Source organism: Neocloeon triangulifer, unplaced genomic scaffold (assembly GCF_031216515.1).
Source record: "Neocloeon triangulifer isolate White Clay Creek 2 clone unplaced genomic scaffold, ASM3121651v1 ptg000002l, whole genome shotgun sequence".
Taxonomy (NCBI): domain Eukaryota; kingdom Metazoa; phylum Arthropoda; class Insecta; order Ephemeroptera; family Baetidae; genus Neocloeon; species Neocloeon triangulifer.
The window spans coordinates 9,617,543-9,637,955 of record NW_026775545.1 but is presented as its reverse complement, the minus strand read 5'-3'; the positions used below and the strand labels follow the sequence as shown (position 1 = coordinate 9,637,955).

The 20,413-nt window shown below is 38.8% G+C and overlaps 3 protein-coding genes across 4 annotated transcripts in view; 1 reads left to right on the top strand and 2 right to left on the bottom strand.

The window, feature by feature from the left end:
* Positions 1-10,695, top strand: part of LOC132202730 (5-hydroxytryptamine receptor 7) — a 77,393-nt gene extending 66,698 nt beyond the window's left edge. For both annotated transcript variants that reach the window (XM_059629850.1, XM_059629842.1), the window contains 4 exons: positions 7,242-7,384; positions 7,687-7,964; positions 8,590-8,881; positions 9,257-10,695. In XM_059629850.1, the coding sequence (XP_059485833.1) occupies positions 7,694-7,964; positions 8,590-8,881; positions 9,257-9,647 (954 nt within the window). In that variant the 5' untranslated portion in view covers positions 7,242-7,384; positions 7,687-7,693 and the 3' untranslated portion in view covers positions 9,648-10,695. The remainder of the gene's footprint in view (positions 1-7,241; positions 7,385-7,686; positions 7,965-8,589; positions 8,882-9,256) is intronic.
* LOC132202717 (argininosuccinate synthase) lies at positions 10,665-13,078 on the bottom strand. Its single transcript, XM_059629814.1, has 7 exons — positions 12,850-13,078; positions 12,503-12,748; positions 12,141-12,408; positions 11,519-11,664; positions 11,105-11,243; positions 10,933-11,034; positions 10,665-10,873 (listed from the first exon to the last, which is right to left on the bottom strand). The coding sequence occupies exons 1-7, from the start codon at positions 13,018-13,020 to the stop codon at positions 10,710-10,712; spliced, it is 1,236 nt and encodes a 411-aa protein (XP_059485797.1). The 5' UTR covers positions 13,021-13,078; the 3' UTR covers positions 10,665-10,709.
* A 2,133-nt stretch (positions 13,079-15,211) lies between these two features.
* On the bottom strand, positions 15,212-19,954 carry LOC132204874 (proton channel OtopLc-like). The gene is made up of 10 exons (XM_059633727.1): positions 19,793-19,954; positions 19,225-19,342; positions 19,002-19,161; positions 18,400-18,528; positions 17,596-17,756; positions 17,366-17,534; positions 17,054-17,312; positions 16,188-16,338; positions 15,963-16,130; positions 15,212-15,631 (listed from the first exon to the last, which is right to left on the bottom strand). Exons 1-10 carry the CDS (start codon positions 19,918-19,920, stop codon positions 15,227-15,229), a joined length of 1,848 nt encoding a protein of 615 aa, XP_059489710.1. The 5' UTR covers positions 19,921-19,954; the 3' UTR covers positions 15,212-15,226.
* Positions 19,955-20,413: the final 459 nt, after the last annotated feature.

The following is a 20,413-nucleotide window of genomic DNA, read 5'->3' as shown; positions in this document are numbered from 1 at the left end:
AGCTCACACGCACGGTGCGTCTGCCGTCTTTATTTCTTTCATTCGCTTACCCACAGCTTACTTGTCTTGCAAAGGTCTCTTGACTAAGGCCGCCGATCGCGCACAAAGAGCGCGATTAATATGCGGCAAGGATTTTCGATAAACAACAGGATCGCGGCCAATTAATGAGACTATTTGGGTTGAATCCAAATCGCAGCCTCGGAGCTGACAAAAAGCGTTGTCCGCTGCCGTCTGGCCATTTGGGCTGATTTTGTACAAAAACGTGCTCACTGGCGAAGGGGTTCTCCCGGCGCGACGGAAATAGACATTCTGGCTGCGACGTTCCAAAAGCCTGTCGCCATTTGAGATTCGCAGTATATAATTAATAGGGCTCAAGTAGATTAGTGCGGTGACCCGAATTAACAGGCCTTGACGTTAATCTAAAAAGATAAATATAGACGAATATGGACTCCATAATAATTTTCCCTCAAATATAAATTTATATTCTAATATTAAAATGATATAATTTTTTTCATTAATAATTCCACATTATAATTATTTAATTTATTTTTCAAATAGGTACTTTACGTTTTACTTAATATGGAAAAAGGCAGAAAGATCAAAGAGGAGAATGGTGATTTGTTTGACAAAACAGCACCGTCATTAACAAGATTTTTTGTTTACGATTTTTGAAATTACAAACAATTTATCCGCCGCAGGGAGCCTCAAATTTAAACCATGGCATACAAATATTGTAAAACTTGATTTCACCAATAACGTCTGAAATCATGAAATGTTAACCAAAATGTCCTTCCATTTTATTATTAACATATTTCTTGAAAAGTTAAAAAAAATACTTGGTAGATATAAAGAAAATAAAGTTTTTAACTTTTTTTGTTTGATTGCTATCTTTAGATGCGGTTTTAAAATTTTGCACTTTTATTGTTTTTGACGTATAAAATAATTTATGGTTGACAAGAGGAGATAACAGCTGTGTAGTAGCAGATCATTAATGAGTTATTACCCAGAGTCAATTTGCAAAACATGCGAGCAGTTAAACTATATTTAACGCTCTCAGGGCCAATGATGAATTTTCGACAGTGCGTGGGTTCGCAACAAGTTAGTCTGTTTTCACTCCAGGGCATCATAATAATGCTCTGCATCTCCCAACAAATGACTTGCAGAAACTGTCACGGCCAAGGCGAAACCCCCGGATGAATCACGAGCGGTCTGCTGTGTCAAATTCCTCGCAAATAAATCGTAAATCTCTCGCCGGACCATATTTTCTTTGCAATAAATCCGCGCCTAAGAAGAAGTGGAAATTTCTGCGATAAGCCTAATTTACGATCTGCAAAAGTTATGACGGGAAAAATACACTTTTTCGCCTCCGTAGTCTAAATTTGGCCGCTCAGCAACTGGGCGGCTCTCAAATTTTTTATTGTTTTATTTCCTCAAGCCTGAGCGCTGCCAGACGTTTTGTGTTTTATTTTTATTGACGGGCAGATAGCATCGAAATTATTCTTTTTAATTGCTCGATTGTTTTCCTACTTGTGGACTGGACCTCTCTCGCTTAAAGGCTTGTAATTAGGCGTACGGATGGCCAGCCTCGGCTTTAATCTGATGTTGCTCGTCAATTTTTACAAAGACCCGATTTGTGCCGCCCGACAAATGCTTGTCGGAAATTTTTTTAACCGACGCCAACTCTCGAACTTAAATCTATATTTAATCGTGACGAGAGAGGGAAGTGGAGGATTAAACGCGAGAAAATGGTTTAATATTTTTGTATACAATTCAAAACGTGTTATTATTTGTCTTACCAATTTTGAGGCGTGCTTGAAAAATCTGAATGGCCTTCGTCGCCGCCGGATTCCACACACAGAAGAAAAAGGGGGAAAGATTTATTTTTAAAACGAGTGGCGGGATTCCTGCGCTTTTTCACGTAGCTCCACGCATAATTTGAACAAAAATTATAATAGTTAAGTTCGCAATATCAAGTATTGCAGAAAAGTCAATGACGATAGCCGTAATCGGCGCCGATTGATTGAATGCATTTTTATTCAGCTGTCAGCCTTGAACTTCCCTAAAACACAGCGCAGCTCTTTGTTGACGCCGAAGAAAAACTTTCTACACTTGCAGCAACACACACTTCAACGTATAAAAGTCCAAGTGCGCAGCGGCCTGAAAATAATGTCACGTGCGTGGAGGAAAATAATACGAAATTGCGCTTAATTGTCTTTCGCAGATCAATTAGCGGCGGCGATTGTTTTCTTTCTCTTGAGAGAGAGATTTCCGCGAATCGGTGCGCGCGTTTAATTGGGCGCGGAGGATGACTCGGTTGGTTTTCCTGGGGCAGGCGGAAAAATGAGCTCAACTGTAAAAGCGCCGATCTGTCTGGAGTGCAAACCTGTTCTGTCTCTTGATCTCCAGCCATCTGGTGTGCCTCTTATGATTTTTATACCTCTACTGACGTCACTTTCTTATTCTTTCTTTCTGGCCTTGCTTTTTCTTGATTGCGCGACACAACACAATACCAGTGTGGATTCCTATAGAAATATATGTATCTATGTGTGTCCGGTGTGCGACGGGCGGACACGAAAAATATCCCGAGTTTCGCAAGAAGAAGTGCGACCCACACCTTTCGGTGTGGAGGAGTTGTGTATATATATTTTTCCTCAGCTGCTGCTGCCCGAATCGATGTTGGGTCTCACTGACCGCATAATGCTGTGCCCGCTGAATTGCTTTTATTGCGAGTCGTGGTCATATCTCACTATGCTGGCCGGGATAAAAATGTTGTCGTACGTCTTTTAGCCAGTTGGTGCTGACTGAGTTTGTGCGACGGGCGTGGATTTAAGAGGCTCAGCGGTGATTTTATGGCTGCAAACTTCATAGCCTGAAATCTTTTCAAGCCTTACAAGAAGAGAATGTTAGAAGTTTAAAATTTTTGCCGATCATTAAAATAATGGTTGAAGCTGATCTGGCAAAATAGCTGCCCTAAACCCGTATTTAATGCGGCAAATTTTGCTACTTCTTTAAAGTCTACTTTTGGTTCATTGAGCTCAGCAAGATTTTTCTAGAATTAACAAAGTAAATGATTTGAAGGTTGTTTTGAAAGGGCGGAACCAAGTAGCCCATATTGTCACAGAATCGCGGGTTTTCCACTTTAAGGTAAAAATTTAATAGAGTTGAATATATTTTGCACGACTATTCTAGATTTTTTTCGACTATTATCTTCTTGATTCAATTGATAATTATTTGATACTAAGGGAATATTTTAGACAGATATTTAATCCGTGACTTCAATTACATTATAAATAACCTGATTTATTTTATTATCAATTATCAAATTTAGTTCATGATAAAAAAAACAGTTGGCAAAAATGGCTGAGGAATATCTTATGTACATCTTTCTATGGCTCACATTTAGTTCTATTTAGCTAGTTTGATTTGATCAGAATTACAGACCACATGTCTGACGAGCTGGTGATTTCGATCGCCTCCACGGCATAGCTCGTGTGACATGAGCATTAAGAATAAACGTTACCTCACTGCCGGCTAAACGTCGTTCTTGATCCGGCCTTTTTTTTGCAACACGGAGAATAAAAACAACAAAATTACAATAAAGCACGTAAACAATCCCAAAGGCATAAGAAAATAATAACATTTGTCAGCAATTAAAGCGAATAATGAATTACCATTTCCTTCATTAAATCGCGCCTCGTCAATTGTGAAATAATTGAAATTTATGACTACTTCTCAAACGCATTGAATATGTTGATATTATACTCTCGCCTCTCAATAACCTACGACGTGAAGCTATACACAGAGCCATAACTTAGAACCCACGCACTTTAAGGGAGTTAATATAATCGAAGAACACATTCTACTTTACAAACTGCTCTCTCAATCGGCCGCTTAATTTTTTTTTCTTCTGACAGACACCCATGATTTCGAACGAGTTTAACGCACGACGAGCAGTCTATATAATAATTAAAACACGTCTCTGGTGCGTGGACTGGATTTATGACTTGCTGGTAAAAATACACGCGTTTTTCCTCATTGCCAGATGCCCGCGCAGATTTACATAAGAAAATCGTAAAATTTGCACTGGGGCTCAAACGCGGCCTATAGAAAGCTAAATCTATAGAGTCGCCTGCTGAATTCGGAACGTAGTGGAAAATTCCACGGGCAGAATTTACGTTTGCGAGAAACGCTAGAATGGCCTAATTAGTGCGTGGACTGCGGCGTGTCGCCTTTAATTGCGATCAAGTGAGATGTATGGAGGAGAAAAGAACCCAGTTCTTTATTTATTGTCAACTCATTACATGCATGAGATTACAATCTTGTACATACAGCAATGTTGATATACACATATACACCCATCTAATGAATAAATGTCTCTACTTGATGTGTTCCATATTGATTCCAATAATTACGAAATTGTGTGATCAAGAAAATAGAAAATCCGATTATTATTATTTTTAATTATTTCTTGGAAGATTCGTGACATTTATTTTCGAGGAAAATTTAAACAACAAAATTAAAAGTTGCATAATTATTGGATTTATAATTATTTCAATATTCATCATATTGCAAATATAACAATCAAACTGCTCACTAATAATTTCCTTTGGGAGATTCAGGATGTGAGAATTTATATTCGTTCGAAACGGACAGATTTTGAAGGTGCACAAGTTGCCTTATTCAAAAAAAGCCACCGCCGCTTTGAATTGAAAGGCGCAGCTCTAAAAAAGATTAAGTGTTTTAGTATGTGCTTCTTGTTTCAACTAGATGCGCCAAGGTGAAACTTTCCGAGAGTCACCATCACACGCTCAATACAGCACAAAAGTTACCGCGCGTGAACCGACCGCAAACACAATACACGCGTTGGCAAATAATATTGGGTGAGGTCGTGGAAATATGCGTTTACCCACACTGCAAAAATCAAGCACAAGGCGAAATTTCACTCTCTATTTGCTGAAAAAAGACACTTTTGCCATCACGAAATTCACACGAATTTTGTAATCATTAGGTAAACGTTTGCGATTTGGGTTGGGCATTTTACTCCTCAAATTTGTTCAAATGAATGGATGAAAGTTTATTTGAATTTTGATTACTGAAAAATAAAGTATATTTGATCGATTGGAATTTTTCATTTTTTTCTTCTTTTTATTGAAATTCTATTCTATTCCATTTTATTTTTTATTCTATTTTCTACAGAAAGGAAAACTTTTTATGACATCAGCACTGCAGATGTTTCCTCTCGTCCTAATAAAAATTCCCTTCTCATTCCAATTTTCTATAATTTTTTTTCCGGGTATAAATCAGAACGAAAGGCACAACAAGATCTGCGACAGCCTGGGAATGATGCAAGTCGTGCCGGCAAAGTGGGATAATTTGCAGAGAAATCATGCTGGCTGTAATTTGATGCAAGCTTCTTGTCAATCACCAGCATTGACGGAGCAGGAGAGTTGCCTCGCACAAAGCGCGCCGTTTCGTACGTCCTTATGGCTCGCTGGTCTCGTAAACAAGCAAGACTATATCAGCGCTGTTTAAGGCAACTTGTCCGCGGGATTCCGCGAACGCAGATCGCGTGATTAGCACGCAGGAGTGGCCCGCAACTCCAGACTGGCTGGCAACACGACTCTCTGCCAGCACACCTGCGAAAGTCCACTTCGACAAAATCGTAAATATAAATCTATGTGCGCATTAAGCGATCAGGAATGAAATCGTGCAGGGGGAAAAATCGAAGGGATTCTCCTTTCCACTGACGTCAATTGGCGGCAGGACCTACTGGGAATTTCCCTGCCTGATTTTCAAATTTCACGCGTGCACAATCGATTGTGGATGAGAAGTACGTCATCATGCATAAATTAACGCATACAACGCGTGTCCATTGTCTGCAAAAAAGCTCACGAGCTTTCCAATTCTCAATTCGCTTTATGAATGAAAAAATTTTGTAGGGAAACATTAAATTTTTGGACAAAAAAAGTTACCTACACTAGCAAACAATTTGCTAAAACTTCAGACAATGAGATAAAAAAGACCCAATTGGCAGAAGTGAACCTCATTAGTGGTCAATTAACTTTTTTATGAAAAACACTTGACCCTTGCATTTTTTGAATGTTTTTATGAGAATAAGTGAGATGTATACCAAATGTACTAAAAAATATCAGATTTAATTTATACTTTTTTAATATTTACCGCGCATTATTTTTTATTAAAAAAATCCCATTCCTGTCATGTCTTCATTTTGACAACACATTTTATATTATTTGAGTTCATAAATCTCCATAATGGGGGGGTCTTCGTTTCTATTGCAAAAAAAAAAACAGATCATTTTCAATAATATATTACAACTTTAGTTTTTTTATACCCAGCAATATAGAAAAAAATGGCAAGTTCCTCATTCGGATTTTCGCTATTTCATCCGTGTTTAATATCACTCCCAGTGCTCATTAATGTTTCAAATAAAAAAAGCAAAAAGGAATTCAACATAAAAAGTTTCATCCTGCTCATTGTCTGTTTTTTTTTTTGCGCGCTATGTCTTTTCCTGGTTATTGAAAATCCACCAACCAGCATTTATGATGCAAATGCATGATAATAATCCACTAAACGGTCTGGAAGGTCTCTCCCAGCTAGTCAGAATGGTAAACGAACCACACGGGTTCTCCCCTTACATAATGAAATGAGAGAGAGGCGAATGCACTACACCATTGTTTTCTGTCTCTCGCGGCGTCGTGGCGGGCGGGCGGGCGAGAAAGATAATAACACGACACGCGAAAGAGAAGCTGTAGGTGCACAAAATGCGCGTCTCGTCAGGGCGTGAACTTTGCACCTTGCTGCAGTCAGGGTGCCACACAAAGGAAATGAGGAAGAGATTATATGGATGCTCTGTATTTGGGCGTGCAAGGCCCTGTGCACACGCGAAAGAGTGGGCGACCCGTAGTTCCGACCTTTGTCCACAAATTGGATGGATCTTGGCCGTTCACCCTGACGCGGCTTCCGACTTGCAAATCATCTCACCTGCCCTTTTAGGCGTGCGGCTTTTTTCAAAGGCGTTAGTTATTGAGTGGTCAAAAAACACATTCGTTTGCATAATTCGATTAAGGAAATTTGCATACAGTGTGCAGAAATTAAACGACCTCGGCTTGACGGAATTTTTGTTATTTACGATGCTAATCGGTTAAAATTGGAAATTCGTTAATTGATTCGATCAAAAGTTGAGGAAGTTGAAATACTAATAAAATTTAATGGTGTTGCAGGATTTGTCATCTCTGGCTGGGCCATATGAAGGCCCCATTTGGGTTTTACTTCTGGGCCTCCTGGGCTTGGTGGGCGCCTTTGCAAATGGAGCCGTCCTTCTCGTTTTCGCCAGGACGGCTGCTCTCCGCAACCGATCAAACAGGTAATTGGAGTGATTTGAATGCATGAAACATATTTAATTATCCGAAAATAGCTTAAAAATACTTATCTATTAAAGTTTAATCCTTTTTATATTTAAATAATAAAAATAATAAAAATATTTGTTGATCCTTGCCTTGAAATGATATAAGAAGGTAAATTTTAATTAGTAATTTGACCCAAAACATCAAAGCTTCAGGCAAACATGATTTGCATACGGCCATAAAATTAATGAAAGAGCCGAACCCATTTAATTACATGAATTAAACATAATTGTAAAACAAACACTTCAACTTTTGATGGCAGGCTGGTTATGAATCTGCTGTCCATCAACCTGGTGTCAAGCTTTCTGCTGCCAACGTTAGGCGCCCTTGACCTTCTGCGGCCGAGCGCACTTTCAGGGGCCATTGGTGAAAGTTCGGCGGCCGGCGTGCTGGCCAGCTCGGCCATCGGCGTTCTGTGCGTGGCCGCTGACCAGTACCGGGCGGTGCTGCGACCTCTGACCTACCACGGCACCAGACCCGTGCACGCCGCCCTCGCCTCCTGGTTCGCTGGCGTCGTTGCGGCTTCTGGAGCTTTGCCAGGTAAACCAATTGTCTCGGTGCCAGTTGCTTGCGAGCAGATCACTCCGCGAATTTTAATGAGAAAATAAAACGCCGCCGAGTTGAATGCTAAATTGGTGGGAATTTTAGCACAATCATCTTGATAAATTTCTCCGAATGAGAGATCCGTATTGCGTCAGATTTTCAGACAGGTAATTTGTCTCCTCGTTTATTTACGTCAATCATTTTAAATTCAAACTCAGAGTTTTAAAATAATTATGATGTAAAGTAAAAAAAGCTGGGAAAAATGAGTTATTTATTTTAGTTTAAATTAGTGATTTTTTGTGTGAAAGAATTTAATTATTGAAAGGTATTGTAATTATTGCATATTTTGTTAGGCTGCTTTTAACAAAAAGTTTATTGAAAGACTACGCTATATTCCTGAATCATATAGTTGATTTTAAGTGAAATATATATCAAAATTTAGTTCATTTAAATGTGATTTTATAAGTGATTCTGAAACCTTATTTTCAAATAATTTTGGCTTTACTGGTACAACTAGTTCATTTCCAACAAAATACATTCAATAGTTGTTGATCTCCTACTGTCTCTATCTCTATTACAATTCAATTACAAACAATATTTGAGACTTTTTTTAATTTTGCAGGTTTAAATGAGGAAACGTCGCTATGGAAACTGGAAGGCCTTTCTCTTCCTCCCACCCTCTTCCGCCGATATTTCACTCTGGCCTTTGTCAGCCTCTTCTTCATCATCCCTGTCCTCACCCTGATGTGGCTCTATGGCTGCATCTATGCCGAAGCGCACCGCAACAGTAAAAGGGCGAGACGCCATGGCGAACCCTCATCCCCCATCTCACCACCCCTGCTACCGCAGAGCTCCTCAAAACCAAGACTTGTCAGCTCTCTCAAGCACCGCATTTCGAACGCTAGCTTATTCAGGTAAATTGAAATCAGCGTTTTTCACTGCAATCTAGTTTTTTCCCCAAATTTAAGATGCATAAAAATTGAAATCTAACTAAAGTTTGAATTAGTTATTTTAAACTGTAAAATTTGATTATTCCTTTTCAAAACCTTTTAACAAATTTAAGTTTGCATAAATATAATAAATTATAAATTCTCTTCTCACGTGCATTACTATTTTTAAATTATTTTAAAAAATGAATTGTCTTAAATTTTTTATTTTTAAATATCAAATTGCTAACGTTCGGATGTAATCAATAAACAGATATTAATTTTTTTGGATTTTTAAAAAAATTATCAAAATATTTAAATATTTTATGTGAAATGAAAAAATTATTAAAAATTACTTTTTAGATATCGAGAAGAGGCTCGAGCAGCGCGCATTTCCTTCCTTGTTGTGTTCACCTGCGTGGTGTGCTGGGCGCCGTACTGCGCCCTGCTTCTGCTGAGGACCCAGCTGGGCCTGTCCATCCCACCGCCAGTCCTGGCCGCCTCTCTAGCGCTGCTGACGTGCACCTCGCTCGTCTCGCCCGCCCTCTTTGCCTTCAGGAGTCGCCGTCTCCAACGAGAAGTGGCTCGTCTCCTGTTGTGCCGAGGGCGGCAGAGTTACGGCGGCTGGAGGCGGGAAATCGCCTCCTCCCTCGCCCCCAGCTGCAAGGTCGGGGACGTCGAGAGTCCACCGGACACTTCGAGGAGCTCTTTTTCCAGCGGCACCAGCACTCAGGGCACCAGCGAGCTGGAATGACTGAGGCGGTGGCTTTGCCACTTGCTTTGCAGAAAAGAGCGGGGCTCTAGAAATCAGCACAAAAAAGAACGCCAATCGCCACCAGCAGAAATTTGTGAAGGACCGAGTGGATTTGCCTTGAAAGAGATGGAAACGAACTGTGCAAAATATGAATTTGTATCAAAAGTGTGAAATTTTCCTCCGTTGTAAGAAGAAAAAAGAGTGTGTTTTTTATATCTGCTGGTAAATTTTGAGATTTAATCTAGATGCTTTTAATCTGACACTGTAGGAGCCCTGCTTATGTAAATTTTACTACATAATATCTTAAGTGTGCATTTTACATTCAGCGTGACCGCTAATGACTATTGTAAACTCTTTTGAATGAACCACAGTGGTTCTCTGATCTAGTCTATGTATTACTTACAAAGAGTATTTGCACTGTTCAGTCAGAGAGTAGACTCTCACAATTTTAATATAAACAGTTACTTTTCACAAATGTGTTACAAAGCTACACACAAACGCATGCAAAATTGCTTATTTTAAAACTGAAAAAATCCTACTGAAATTTCTAAACCGCACTGAACAATGCCTTATGTGTACAGAAGTTTTTCTCTCAACGTAGGATGTAATTTTTAATTTATTTTTGTACTCTCAAGTTCCTATTGTAACAAACTACTACTAAACCTCGCCCTCTACTCACAAACCTGACAGTTTGTATTCTCTGCAAGAGCAGCTTGCACTTTTGAGAGCATTTTGAACAAACATTATTTCAAAATCCCACTCGTGGGGCTTCCGATGTGGTCCCCGAGCAACACAGATTATCATTTAATAACGCCGTTTAATATCAAAGAGATATTGAGAGGACAAAGCGCCTCTTTCACATTGTTTGATCCTCGATTTTGAGGCTGCATTAACACTTTTACCCGTAGTCATTTGATGTGTCAGTCAGAAGTGAAAAACACACACGCTTTCACTTCATAGTTTTAACAACTGATTAATACCGCTTGTAATTTTTGTAAATAATAAAACACCTGAAAATCATACTAAACTCACTGTCTTTTATTTTATTCTAAAGAATTTTTCTTAATTGGAATTTTTGTACCGGGAATATTCACGCAGACGGAGAGCGTGGCAATTGATAAATCCAGTCGAATCAGATGGGGTGAAGCCTCCTTCTTCGTCCATGGAAACCAAAGCCTGGTTGTAAAGTGATCCTGTGCTGCTAGGCGCGCGGCTTAAAACGGACACTGTGGAATAATAAATTGCTAAGGTTGCTAAATTTTGCAATCCGAGTTGAAATATTCACCGGATCCCTTATAGAGACGCAGTTTGACTTTGCCGTTCACGTCGGCCTGGCCCCTCAGTAAACAGTCGCGCACGTATTCACACTCAGGGCTGAACCAGAAACCTTCGGATGAAATAAAAATCAAATGTTTGTATAAAAATGCAGAGGCGAAATGGAACGGTTTGCTAATCACCATTGTACACGTAGTCCGTCATTGAGTCTTTCAAGCCTCGCATGGCCTTCAGAACTTCACGGTCCAAGCAAAAAGTTTCAAGATCAAGATGGGCCAAAAATAAGGCAGTCATTCCGGGGCTTTCGTACACTCCGCGAGACTGCAATTTGTTTTATTAAAAATTTAATAATAATAAAAACGTATGCAACCTGCTTTACTTCGGAGTGCAGCAAGTTGCATAAACTCTTTATAAATTGTTTTTTCCCCCCAAATTGAGTTATTTAAAAGTAAATATCTTATTCTGGGAGCATTTTGATGTTTTGCAAATTAAAACATTAGAGCAGGGAATCCCGTCGTGGGAATAAACGAGGCCGTTAGAATAAATGCAAATGGGCCATTGAGGCCAAAACGACGGCTGGATCGAGCGGAAAATACCTTGAGACCAATGAAGCGGTTCTCCACAATGTCAATACGCCCGACTCCGTGCTTCCCAGCCACGACATTCAGAGTGGTGAACAGCTCCACAGGGCTTTTGCTCACTTCTGCTCCGTCGGGGAGCACTTTGACGCTCGTTGGCAGCCCTGAAAACCCCAAGGGTCGTAACACTCATTGCCTCTCAAAGAGCAAAAACGTTGCCTTTGCAAAAAGGATGAGTTAATTTCACTCTACTTTCGTAATATGCAGCCTCTCTAAACAACAACTGCTGTGGGCTAACAAACTTATGCAAATATTCCCTGAATAAACTTTTGAGACGCAAAGAGTTGAGTTAACTTTTTAATGATAATTAGTAATTACGCCCTTCCAATAACTCAATCGCGTCTTTCCTACGTCGCTCTGAATTATATTAAATGCTTCAAATCAAGGAATTTTATTAAGATAAAACGATATTTTTTTACAAGCTTACACGTTAAGTAAGCTACGCTATATTGTGAAATTTTCTATTAAATTTTTGGTAAAACAAACTTAAGTGAATCTCAGCTAAAAATAAAAAAAGGTGACTGAAAAACAAGAGCTCTGAATAATTTTAATACTCTTAATTAAAAAAAAACAATCAAACCTTTTTCAAATGAAATCTCGAGGTCTTCCGGGTCGTCGGGTGCATCTTCAGGATTGACAGTCATTTTAAAAATGCCCTTTGGCGCAGGGATCGAAGGGTCTTCCAGCACACCAGACTCGTAACTGATGTGAAGCAGGTTGCTGTCGACGCTGTAAGGTGCGGCTGGGGTGGCCGGGACGGGAAATCCTTTGGCCTTGGCATAGGCAAGTAAGTCCTGCCGTCCTTTAAATCGTCCAGTGAATTCGGCATCTCTCCAAGGAACAATGGCCTTATTGTATAAAATTAGAGTAATGCAATAGGAAAACATGGAAAAAATTTAAATGCAATAAAGTCAAACTGAAATGAATTAAATAATAATTTACCTTCAGGTGAGGCGCCAAAGCTGCACATCCGAGCTCAAAACGAACCTGGTCGTTTCCCTTGCCGGTGGCACCGTGGGCGAAAAAGCCAATTTTCCTCTCTAAGGCGGCTCGAACCAAACCTTTGCAAATCACAGGCCGAGCGAGACTGGTGCCCAGCAGATAACGACCCTCGTACTGCAAACCACATGCAACACCAGGCCACGCAAATTCGCGCACAAACTCGCTCCTTAGATCGTCAATTATGACCTATTTTTTTATATAATATATTTGAAAATTAAAATCAATTAAAAAATAAATTTTCAATAAAATTTTTTTTATTTTTAAAATGAAAAAAAAATGTATCTTACTTCCCGAGCACCGAGTAAAGTGGCGTTTTTTCGAACGTCCTCGTAGTTTTCCTCTTGACCAATGTCGGCCAAGTAAGCCGTCACCTGGAACCCTTTCTCCACCAGCCACGCCAAAATACAAGAAGTGTCCAGCCCGCCGCTGTACGCCAAAATTACATGCTTTCCAGCCATTCCGGAGTAATTGGCGGTGCTCCCTTCGGCAACTGCTGGGGACCAGAGTGAGATAACATTATTTAAGAGAGCATTTTTGGAAGGTCAATGGTCTAGGTTATCGCTCTCGGTGTCACGTTCCCTCGCTCGGATGCAAACACAAATTTCTTATCAAAAACAAAAACCTCTTTTTACTGGAATATTCTGATTTAAAAAATACCTTTCACAATATTAAAGTTATATAAAGTTAAATATAAAATAATAAATTATTTGTAGATTGATCTTAAAACTATTTTTCTAAATAAAATGTTAGCATTTAAAATACTTTAAAATAAATTTATGTGAAAATTATATTCTAAAAATGTATTTGCTAGCATTATTTTGTGTAGTTTTCAGCATTCAGAAATTTCAGAAGTCTGTTTGTATGTATTGGTTGTTATTTATAGCTGATTGATACACATAAGTTTATGGGTTGAACATTCTGGACAAATCTCCACCTCCATGATTATTTTGCCATTGGCTACACTAATTGCCCTTTGCGGGCTTTGCAGCGATTCCAGCGATCATTTTAGAGCATGCATAGGGGTATAATTCTCGGTCAGAGAGCGTCTAATAATCGCGATTTATCAGGCATTAATTGGCATTCAAGCGGCAGAAGCAGGCACGGTGGCGGAGAATAAGCGGAGGCGCTTTTCTCTCTCTGGGCTGGCAGCACAGGCAGGGCAAGATTAACAAGCTGCCTCGCTCGCCATTGTGAAAATATAAATTCGGAGGAGTCAGCGCATGAAAGGTTCGTCTCTAATCGGATCACTGAGCCATATAAAGGCGAATATCTGACAATATAACACAGCAGCAGCAGCGTCGGCGGCGGCACAGGTAAAATGATTACTGCTCCATTATATTCGCCTTATGCGCGGCGCACGCACACGATAACTCGACTCCTATTCACCCGACTGAAAGCTGACTTTGATTATCAGCGGCGCAGCAACTAGTTCTTTGCTGATCCTCAAGATTACCCTCGTAGGCGCCCTCGTAATGCGAGAAAGGGTGCATTTTTTGCATTCCAAATTTCCTTGAAAAAATATAAGCACAATGTAAATAGAATGGCAAAAATATTTAATTTCAGCAAACAGAAGTGAATGATGTTTAACGTGATTTCCATTTAGCAGGGATTATAAAAGAGCAATTTGCAACTTACGTCAAAGGACGTTAAATTTAAAACTATAAAAATTTCTCTATTCAATTTCAGATTATGAAATTTTTAAGGGATTTAATTCAGAGGAATGTTTAAAATCTCAGACTCGGATTAAATTTGGTCACACTTTTGCTCTTTTCCAATTGAAATGAAAGATTTCCCATCATCAATTAAACACAATTATTTAAAAATTAAAATTTTGAACATGAATTCCTTTTAATTAAGCAAAAATTGTATCATATGTGAAAATTTTTTAAACTTTTGGGTAAATTTTTTGCAATAAAATTAGTCAATTCAATCAAGTCAATTAAATTTAAAGCAATTGGATTGAATTTTTGGCATTTTACGGAATAAATTAATTTCATTTCCAGCGTACGTTTCTTATCATATTTGTAATTTTTTTCCGTACAAGAATATAATTAAAGCTGTTTGATTTCGTTTTGGTACATTTTTATTTTGAAAAACTGGACATTAGCGCGCTTCCCCTCTTGTTTATAGAGTTGATGCTCGCGTTTTGTTTTGCGACCGGTGCCTCTGCCGAAATAGCTTTCAACGGGCAGGCTCCCTTCGTGGGGTTACATCGCGATGTTTCCGGTTGGAAAATCAAGTTGTTGTGACGTCAGTCTTACTGGCTTTAGGCGGAAGCTGTGCCGCTCGCGCTAATGTGATTAGAGCCTGCGACTCGCGCGCTGTGAAAACGAATAACACGGGGCCAAAAAGCTGCGAAAATCATACAGTGTGCAAGACTAGCACGTCCCAGCCGGCGCTGAGTTTCCAGTGCCATTTTTCCAACCTACTAAATAAAAAAATTAATGCAAAAAAAAAGTTATATCAAAATATTTTGTATAATTAATGATGTGGTTTGCATAATAGCATTTTGTTGTTATTAAGTTAGCTTTAATCATATTTTAATTTTAAATTTGGTAAATGAAATTTTGATCACGTTTGAAATTTATTTAATTAACCTAAAAAGTTTTTGTTACTGTTTGCGAAATGTTGTTTTAAAAATAAAATACAAATGCACAATTATTTTCAAATAATAGCAGGCTTTAATTTATAAACTCGCTTCCAAACTTCGTACAGACAAACTGTAGATTGAAATCTGTAGCAAACGACAAGTGGAACGCAGACGTGCGTGATCACCGCCCAAGACCAATGTCCGTAAAAGTCGATTTGCGACGGTTTGAACTCCATCCTTCCGTTTTTCAGTCGGTTTAGCGCCCAGATCGCGAGGTTGGTCACCAGCAGGAAAGTAACCAGTTGTCTGCCGGGCTTTTCTTTCACTTGGCCCGGCGAGTCGCACCTGCGACGAGAGGCGTCCAAAAGAACAAGCGTTTGGCAGGCACTTTGGACGATGGCGCCGATCGGCAGGACGATGTTGATCACTGATATTATTTCTAACTCTTCAAAGTCTGCCGAGAATATTGATCCTATTACCTAGAAAAAGTAGAAATAAAGATAAAATAAAATTGTTAGAAATATTATATAATTGAGAGGAGATTTTGTTCAATATTGACAAACGACTTTTATTATATTTTCGGTACTGTAAAATTTTATGACTTCACAAATTTTCAATAATTGAAATTTTTATTTTGATCCGCCTAAAAAACAAATCGCTAATCTGTAAGAGAAATTTTTAAAGTTGTATTTAATTATTAATTTTAAAAATACATTATTACTGGTGATTTTTTTTAAATCGATCAACTGTATTTTTTTATGCTTGGCATCCAAATTATGCAATAAAAGAAATTAATCATCTCAATCTTACCTGGAACATGGAGTACAAAAATACGCCAGATTGCGTTACTACCAGCAAAATGTGCTCCAACTCAAATCGTCCAGCATTCATCGAAATACTAATTCTCTGGATCTTGACCATCAGAATAAGTGAAGCGACCGTTCCAGAGAAGAACAAGGCGCATTCCAAGATGTTTATCTGCCAATTCAAGCAATTAGTTTTTTTCCCAGTAAATAAAAGGGGGAAATCTCTCACTTGGATGACCGCTGCGTAAGAAAAGCCGGGCAAATAGACGAGCTCGAAGAACATGATGAGCGACATGATGGTGATTACTGCAAGCACAATACCGACGAAGAGACCTTTGTACGCACTGGCGCAGTCCACGGAAAATTGGTTCATTGAGCGGCTGAAAGGAGCAGAAAATAAATACAAAAAGAAACGGCAGCCCTCTTAAAAACAAACACTTGATAAAATTGATTTGCCTCTCAGTTTATTGTTATAGACTGACAAAAGCTGTAAAAAAGGTCTCTCGTTAAATAAAATACCGACTTTTAATTTAAAAAGAAAAAAAAATCATTTAAAAAAAGAAATTTATAAATACCATCTTTTAAGTTATCACTTTTTCCCCCAATAACAATCCTATCTAATATTCTATTAAAAAATAAAATAGACTTTAATTTCGTAATCTGAAACTTCTGCCAGCATTGATTTTCAAAGATAGAAGCGTAGTTTGATGAAAAGGTCACAATAAAAAAAGTAAAATAATTGGATTTTCTAATAATACTTGCAGTGGTTAGCCAAAAAATTACACACTATTTTAATATAATTGCAATTCTTTTACAAATAAATTTAAAAAAAACCCAGAATATCTTAATTCTGTCAAAGTATTTAAAAATATTAAATATTTGTGGAAAAAAGGAAAATTTACGTCCGCATGACACGCAGCTGACTGCAGTAAGGACCGAAAAAAATTTCCCAAAAAGCATTGTCATTAGTCTTTGCTTGTGACAAATAGCTCCACTTTACAAAAAGCAAACAACTCGGCAGTCAACGAGTTGTATTGATTGAGTTCTCAAAGTTCACTCTCTAGTACAAATTTTTTTCTGTGGCTCTCTCCGTACCTGTAAATCAAGTTGAGTCCGCTCTCTCTCGGCCGCGACGGGTTTTTCGAAGCTCGTCCGCACACATTTTTCCACATGACAGCCAGAATGACCGCGCACAGCAGAGAATACTCGACAGTGCAGGGGAATAAGTAGGGGCTAGTTTCTTTGAGCAGATTGCCCATGATGTTGGTTTTATAGCACTCGTGCGACGTCAGGCTTCGGTTGAGTAAAAACTCGTCGTCTTCGTACCACAAACTCCGCTCGAACGTCGAATCATCTGGAAATAAAAATTTTCCTGAAAAGGGCTTCGGGAAAGCTACGCTCTTTCACCTTCGTCCTCCGTCGAGTCGTGCCGAGAGTGGTGCGTCACCCTGTTGATGTTATAAATGTCGCTTTTGGTCTCCTCAATCAGCACATAAAGCCACTCGCACAAATTGGTCGCGATCATGTGCATCAGACCAAACTTTGCGATCACTTTATACCTGTAGATTTCCATCAGCTGGAAAGTGGTGATGTGAAATTGCAAATTCAAACATAAAGCAGATTTTCTTTTAAGCAACCTTGTTATTGGCGAAAATGAACAGCATCTGAATTAGCACGAAAGCGATTCGACATAGCGGAGAGAGTGCCAGGAAGAAATTTCTGCATTGGTCGATTTTTCTCAGCTCGAAAAACTGACCAAACTCCAGTGCGGAATAAATCATACTTCCAATCCCAAAGGCTGGAAGATAAATATTACATTTTTATTTTATTGTGACAAAAAAAAATTAATTTAACTAACTTCAATACATACTCTGAACCAAAATATTTCCCCAATAGTTAATAATATTTCAAATTAAATAGGTAATCGAGGTATAACTTTGACATTTACAAAATCCAAAATTCCAAAATCGATATCCGAATACATTTTTGCTTAACGATGAAGTGCAATTTTTACTTTTTTTGTGTTGTTGCTTATGACATTATGATAGTCAATGTTAGTGCGACAATATATTATTAACTTTTGAAGCTTCTTAAGCGCGGTTTAAATTGTTGCCCCAAAAAAATTTTAAAAAATAAATTGATTTTTTTCGTTTCACAAAATAATTTATTATATATCGGATCTCCATCATGAAATTTTAAAATTTCATAAAATAAAAATATTTTTTGTAAGTTTCAGTTCCTTTTAAGATAAAAAATAGAGAATGTAATAAATATAATATTGCATTGTAAATGGATTTCATTATTTATTTTCTTTAAACATTATAAAGATAAAAAGACTGGTCAAAACTCATAATAATGTATGTTTGAAGATTACCATCAATTTATATCTCTATAAACCCATTCAAAATATTGATTTGATCTCATTCTATAAATGTACCAACCAGCCACTCCAAGTCGCAAATAGAAACTTCCATATCGCACGTGCTCCTGCCCGGCAATCTTCGCCTCCGGGGCCTGTCGCCAGGTCGGAGCAATTTCTATTCCAAACAAACTGCTCCTCCTTCGATTTCCTATAAATGTTAATTAACCTCAGAAGCGGCAACAAGTTGAATGCAACTCGTGCGCGTGCACGTTATTGCTCACTTGGAGCATCTTTTCAAAAGTAATAGGCAACCTGCTAAACGCAATATTGCTGCCAGTTGCATAAGCAAACAGAGTCAGGCGTTTTGCTTTGACGTAATTTGAAATGTACGTGCACCACTCGTCATCCTAGTTATGTTTGCTTGTGTTGTTCAAATAAGAGCTGGTTGCATAATATCGCTCTCGCAAACTTGCAAAGAGGTAAATATATGACGAGGCTAAGGGTGCAGTGCATTTAAATAGAAGGAAGAAAACATCAGATATTATGATGATATTTTCCCAAGGAAGTATTTTCCTGGTCCAGTTCCTTTTAGATCATTTCAAACGAACTCGGGATGTTATTCATGGAGGACAAATAACAAATATTGAATTTTTGTCCATTTCGTAAAGTTAGAGGGCTCACTTGTGATAGATGCGCTCGATTCACTGGCTGGGGTTCGCAGTGGGACGGTCAGGACTGATGGATTGAGTGGCGTCTCCTCCTCGGTCTCGTCCCTCGTTAGGGTCGTGTACATGTAAAGGACATAAGCGACACTGCCCCCGTACAAAAAGAGGTAAAAGGCCTGGAGGAAAGACGCAGTTTTAATATTAAATTGAAAAGATCTGAGAGGGACAAACGTGAGAACCTCATAGGCAATATTCGTTGCAATTTCAGGAGCGAGGGCTTCCGTCACTGGAAAAGCTATGCCCAAAACTACGAGTAACTTGCAGTAGAAAACTGAGAGAGTTTTAGTGAGCGCATCGCTGAAAAGTGGCAAATGCGAAAAAATTATTCTTAAAATGAAATTAAAATCATAAAAATATGAGAATTAAAACTAGAAGTAATTAAAGAGGTCAGAACGGAGCTTTCATACAATCAATATTTCAAAACTAATAGATTTTCTCGCAAAGATTCAAACGTTTCTAATTGAAAGTAAATTATTTTCGGAACAAAATTTTAAAATGCATGTACTACAAAAGCTCCGCGCCCCGAGAGCATCGATCTATGGGGCAATGCTTTTTAATAGAAAATTATAAAACTCCGTAAATATTTGTACAAAACCAATTTTCTAAGAAACATTTCAAGCACTATGCAGTGATCTATAAGCAACGGAATATTAATTATCTGAAAGCTTCGGCTCCCTTTAAATATTATGGCTTATTAATAAAATTTATTAACTAAAAAAAGTGTTTTTATTTTGTCTCCACTCTTACTCTCCCTCCTTTCTGGCTTGTCTGTTCCTTTCTTCAATTTGGGCCAGTTGCTCCGCCGTAAAAATCGGCCGCCCCCGGGATCGGTCGGGGGCCTCAACGCCCAGCGCCAGGTTGTTCTTGCCGGCCATTCTCCGTATCGACGTCTGCAACCACAGGCCTGACCAGTGGCCAACTAATGGTTAGTGCGCGGATGCGGTCTGCTGCAATTAGCACCGATATGTGCTCCTTTAATTATCGACCTGCGTCCATACCCGTGTGTTTGTGTGTTGGCTCTGTGTTTGTCACTCAAAGAGCCAATAACATCGGCTATTTATCATTTTTATTGAGCGCTACTGTAGAACCAGCCAGCCAGAGCGTGTGCATCATAAGCGAGGGCCAAAAGCTACCGTCGGCCGCTCTCTGTTGTGTTAATTGAAACTCCATACACACATATGCACGATGACAGTTTTGTTTTGCGCGTTTGTGTGCTTTGCAATGCGCCGGGGATTAATTGATTTGCAAGTTCGTGATTGAAAAAAACCCGTCATCGCTGCTCTGCGCGTATACCCTGCTCGCTGGTGATGAAAGGGTTGTTTGTTTGTTGATGCGCGCCAAGGCTTTGTTGCCTGGTCATATTTATGT

Bases quoted from the DNA above. Each gene is read 5' to 3' on its own strand.
- LOC132202717 (XM_059629814.1), bottom strand. From the start codon at position 13,020: ATGGCTGGAAAGCATGTAATTTTGGCGTACAGCGGCGGGCTGGACACT. The intron at 12,749-12,849 runs GTAAGATACATT...ATAAAAAAATAG, and splicing joins CTTTACTCGGTGCTCGGGAA to GTCATAATTGACGATCTAAG. The intron at 11,035-11,104 runs GTGATTAGCAAA...TTTCATCCGAAG, and splicing joins GACGGACTACGTGTACAATG to GTTTCTGGTTCAGCCCTGAG.
- LOC132204874 (XM_059633727.1), bottom strand. From the start codon at position 19,920: ATGGCCGGCAAGAACAACCTGGCGCTGGGCGTTGAGGCCCCCGACCGA. The intron at 17,757-18,399 runs GTTGGTACATTT...TTTATCTTCCAG, and splicing joins TTTGCGACTTGGAGTGGCTG to CCTTTGGGATTGGAAGTATG. The intron at 17,313-17,365 runs GTGAAAGAGCGT...TTTTATTTCCAG, and splicing joins CGACTCGACGGAGGACGAAG to ATGATTCGACGTTCGAGCGG.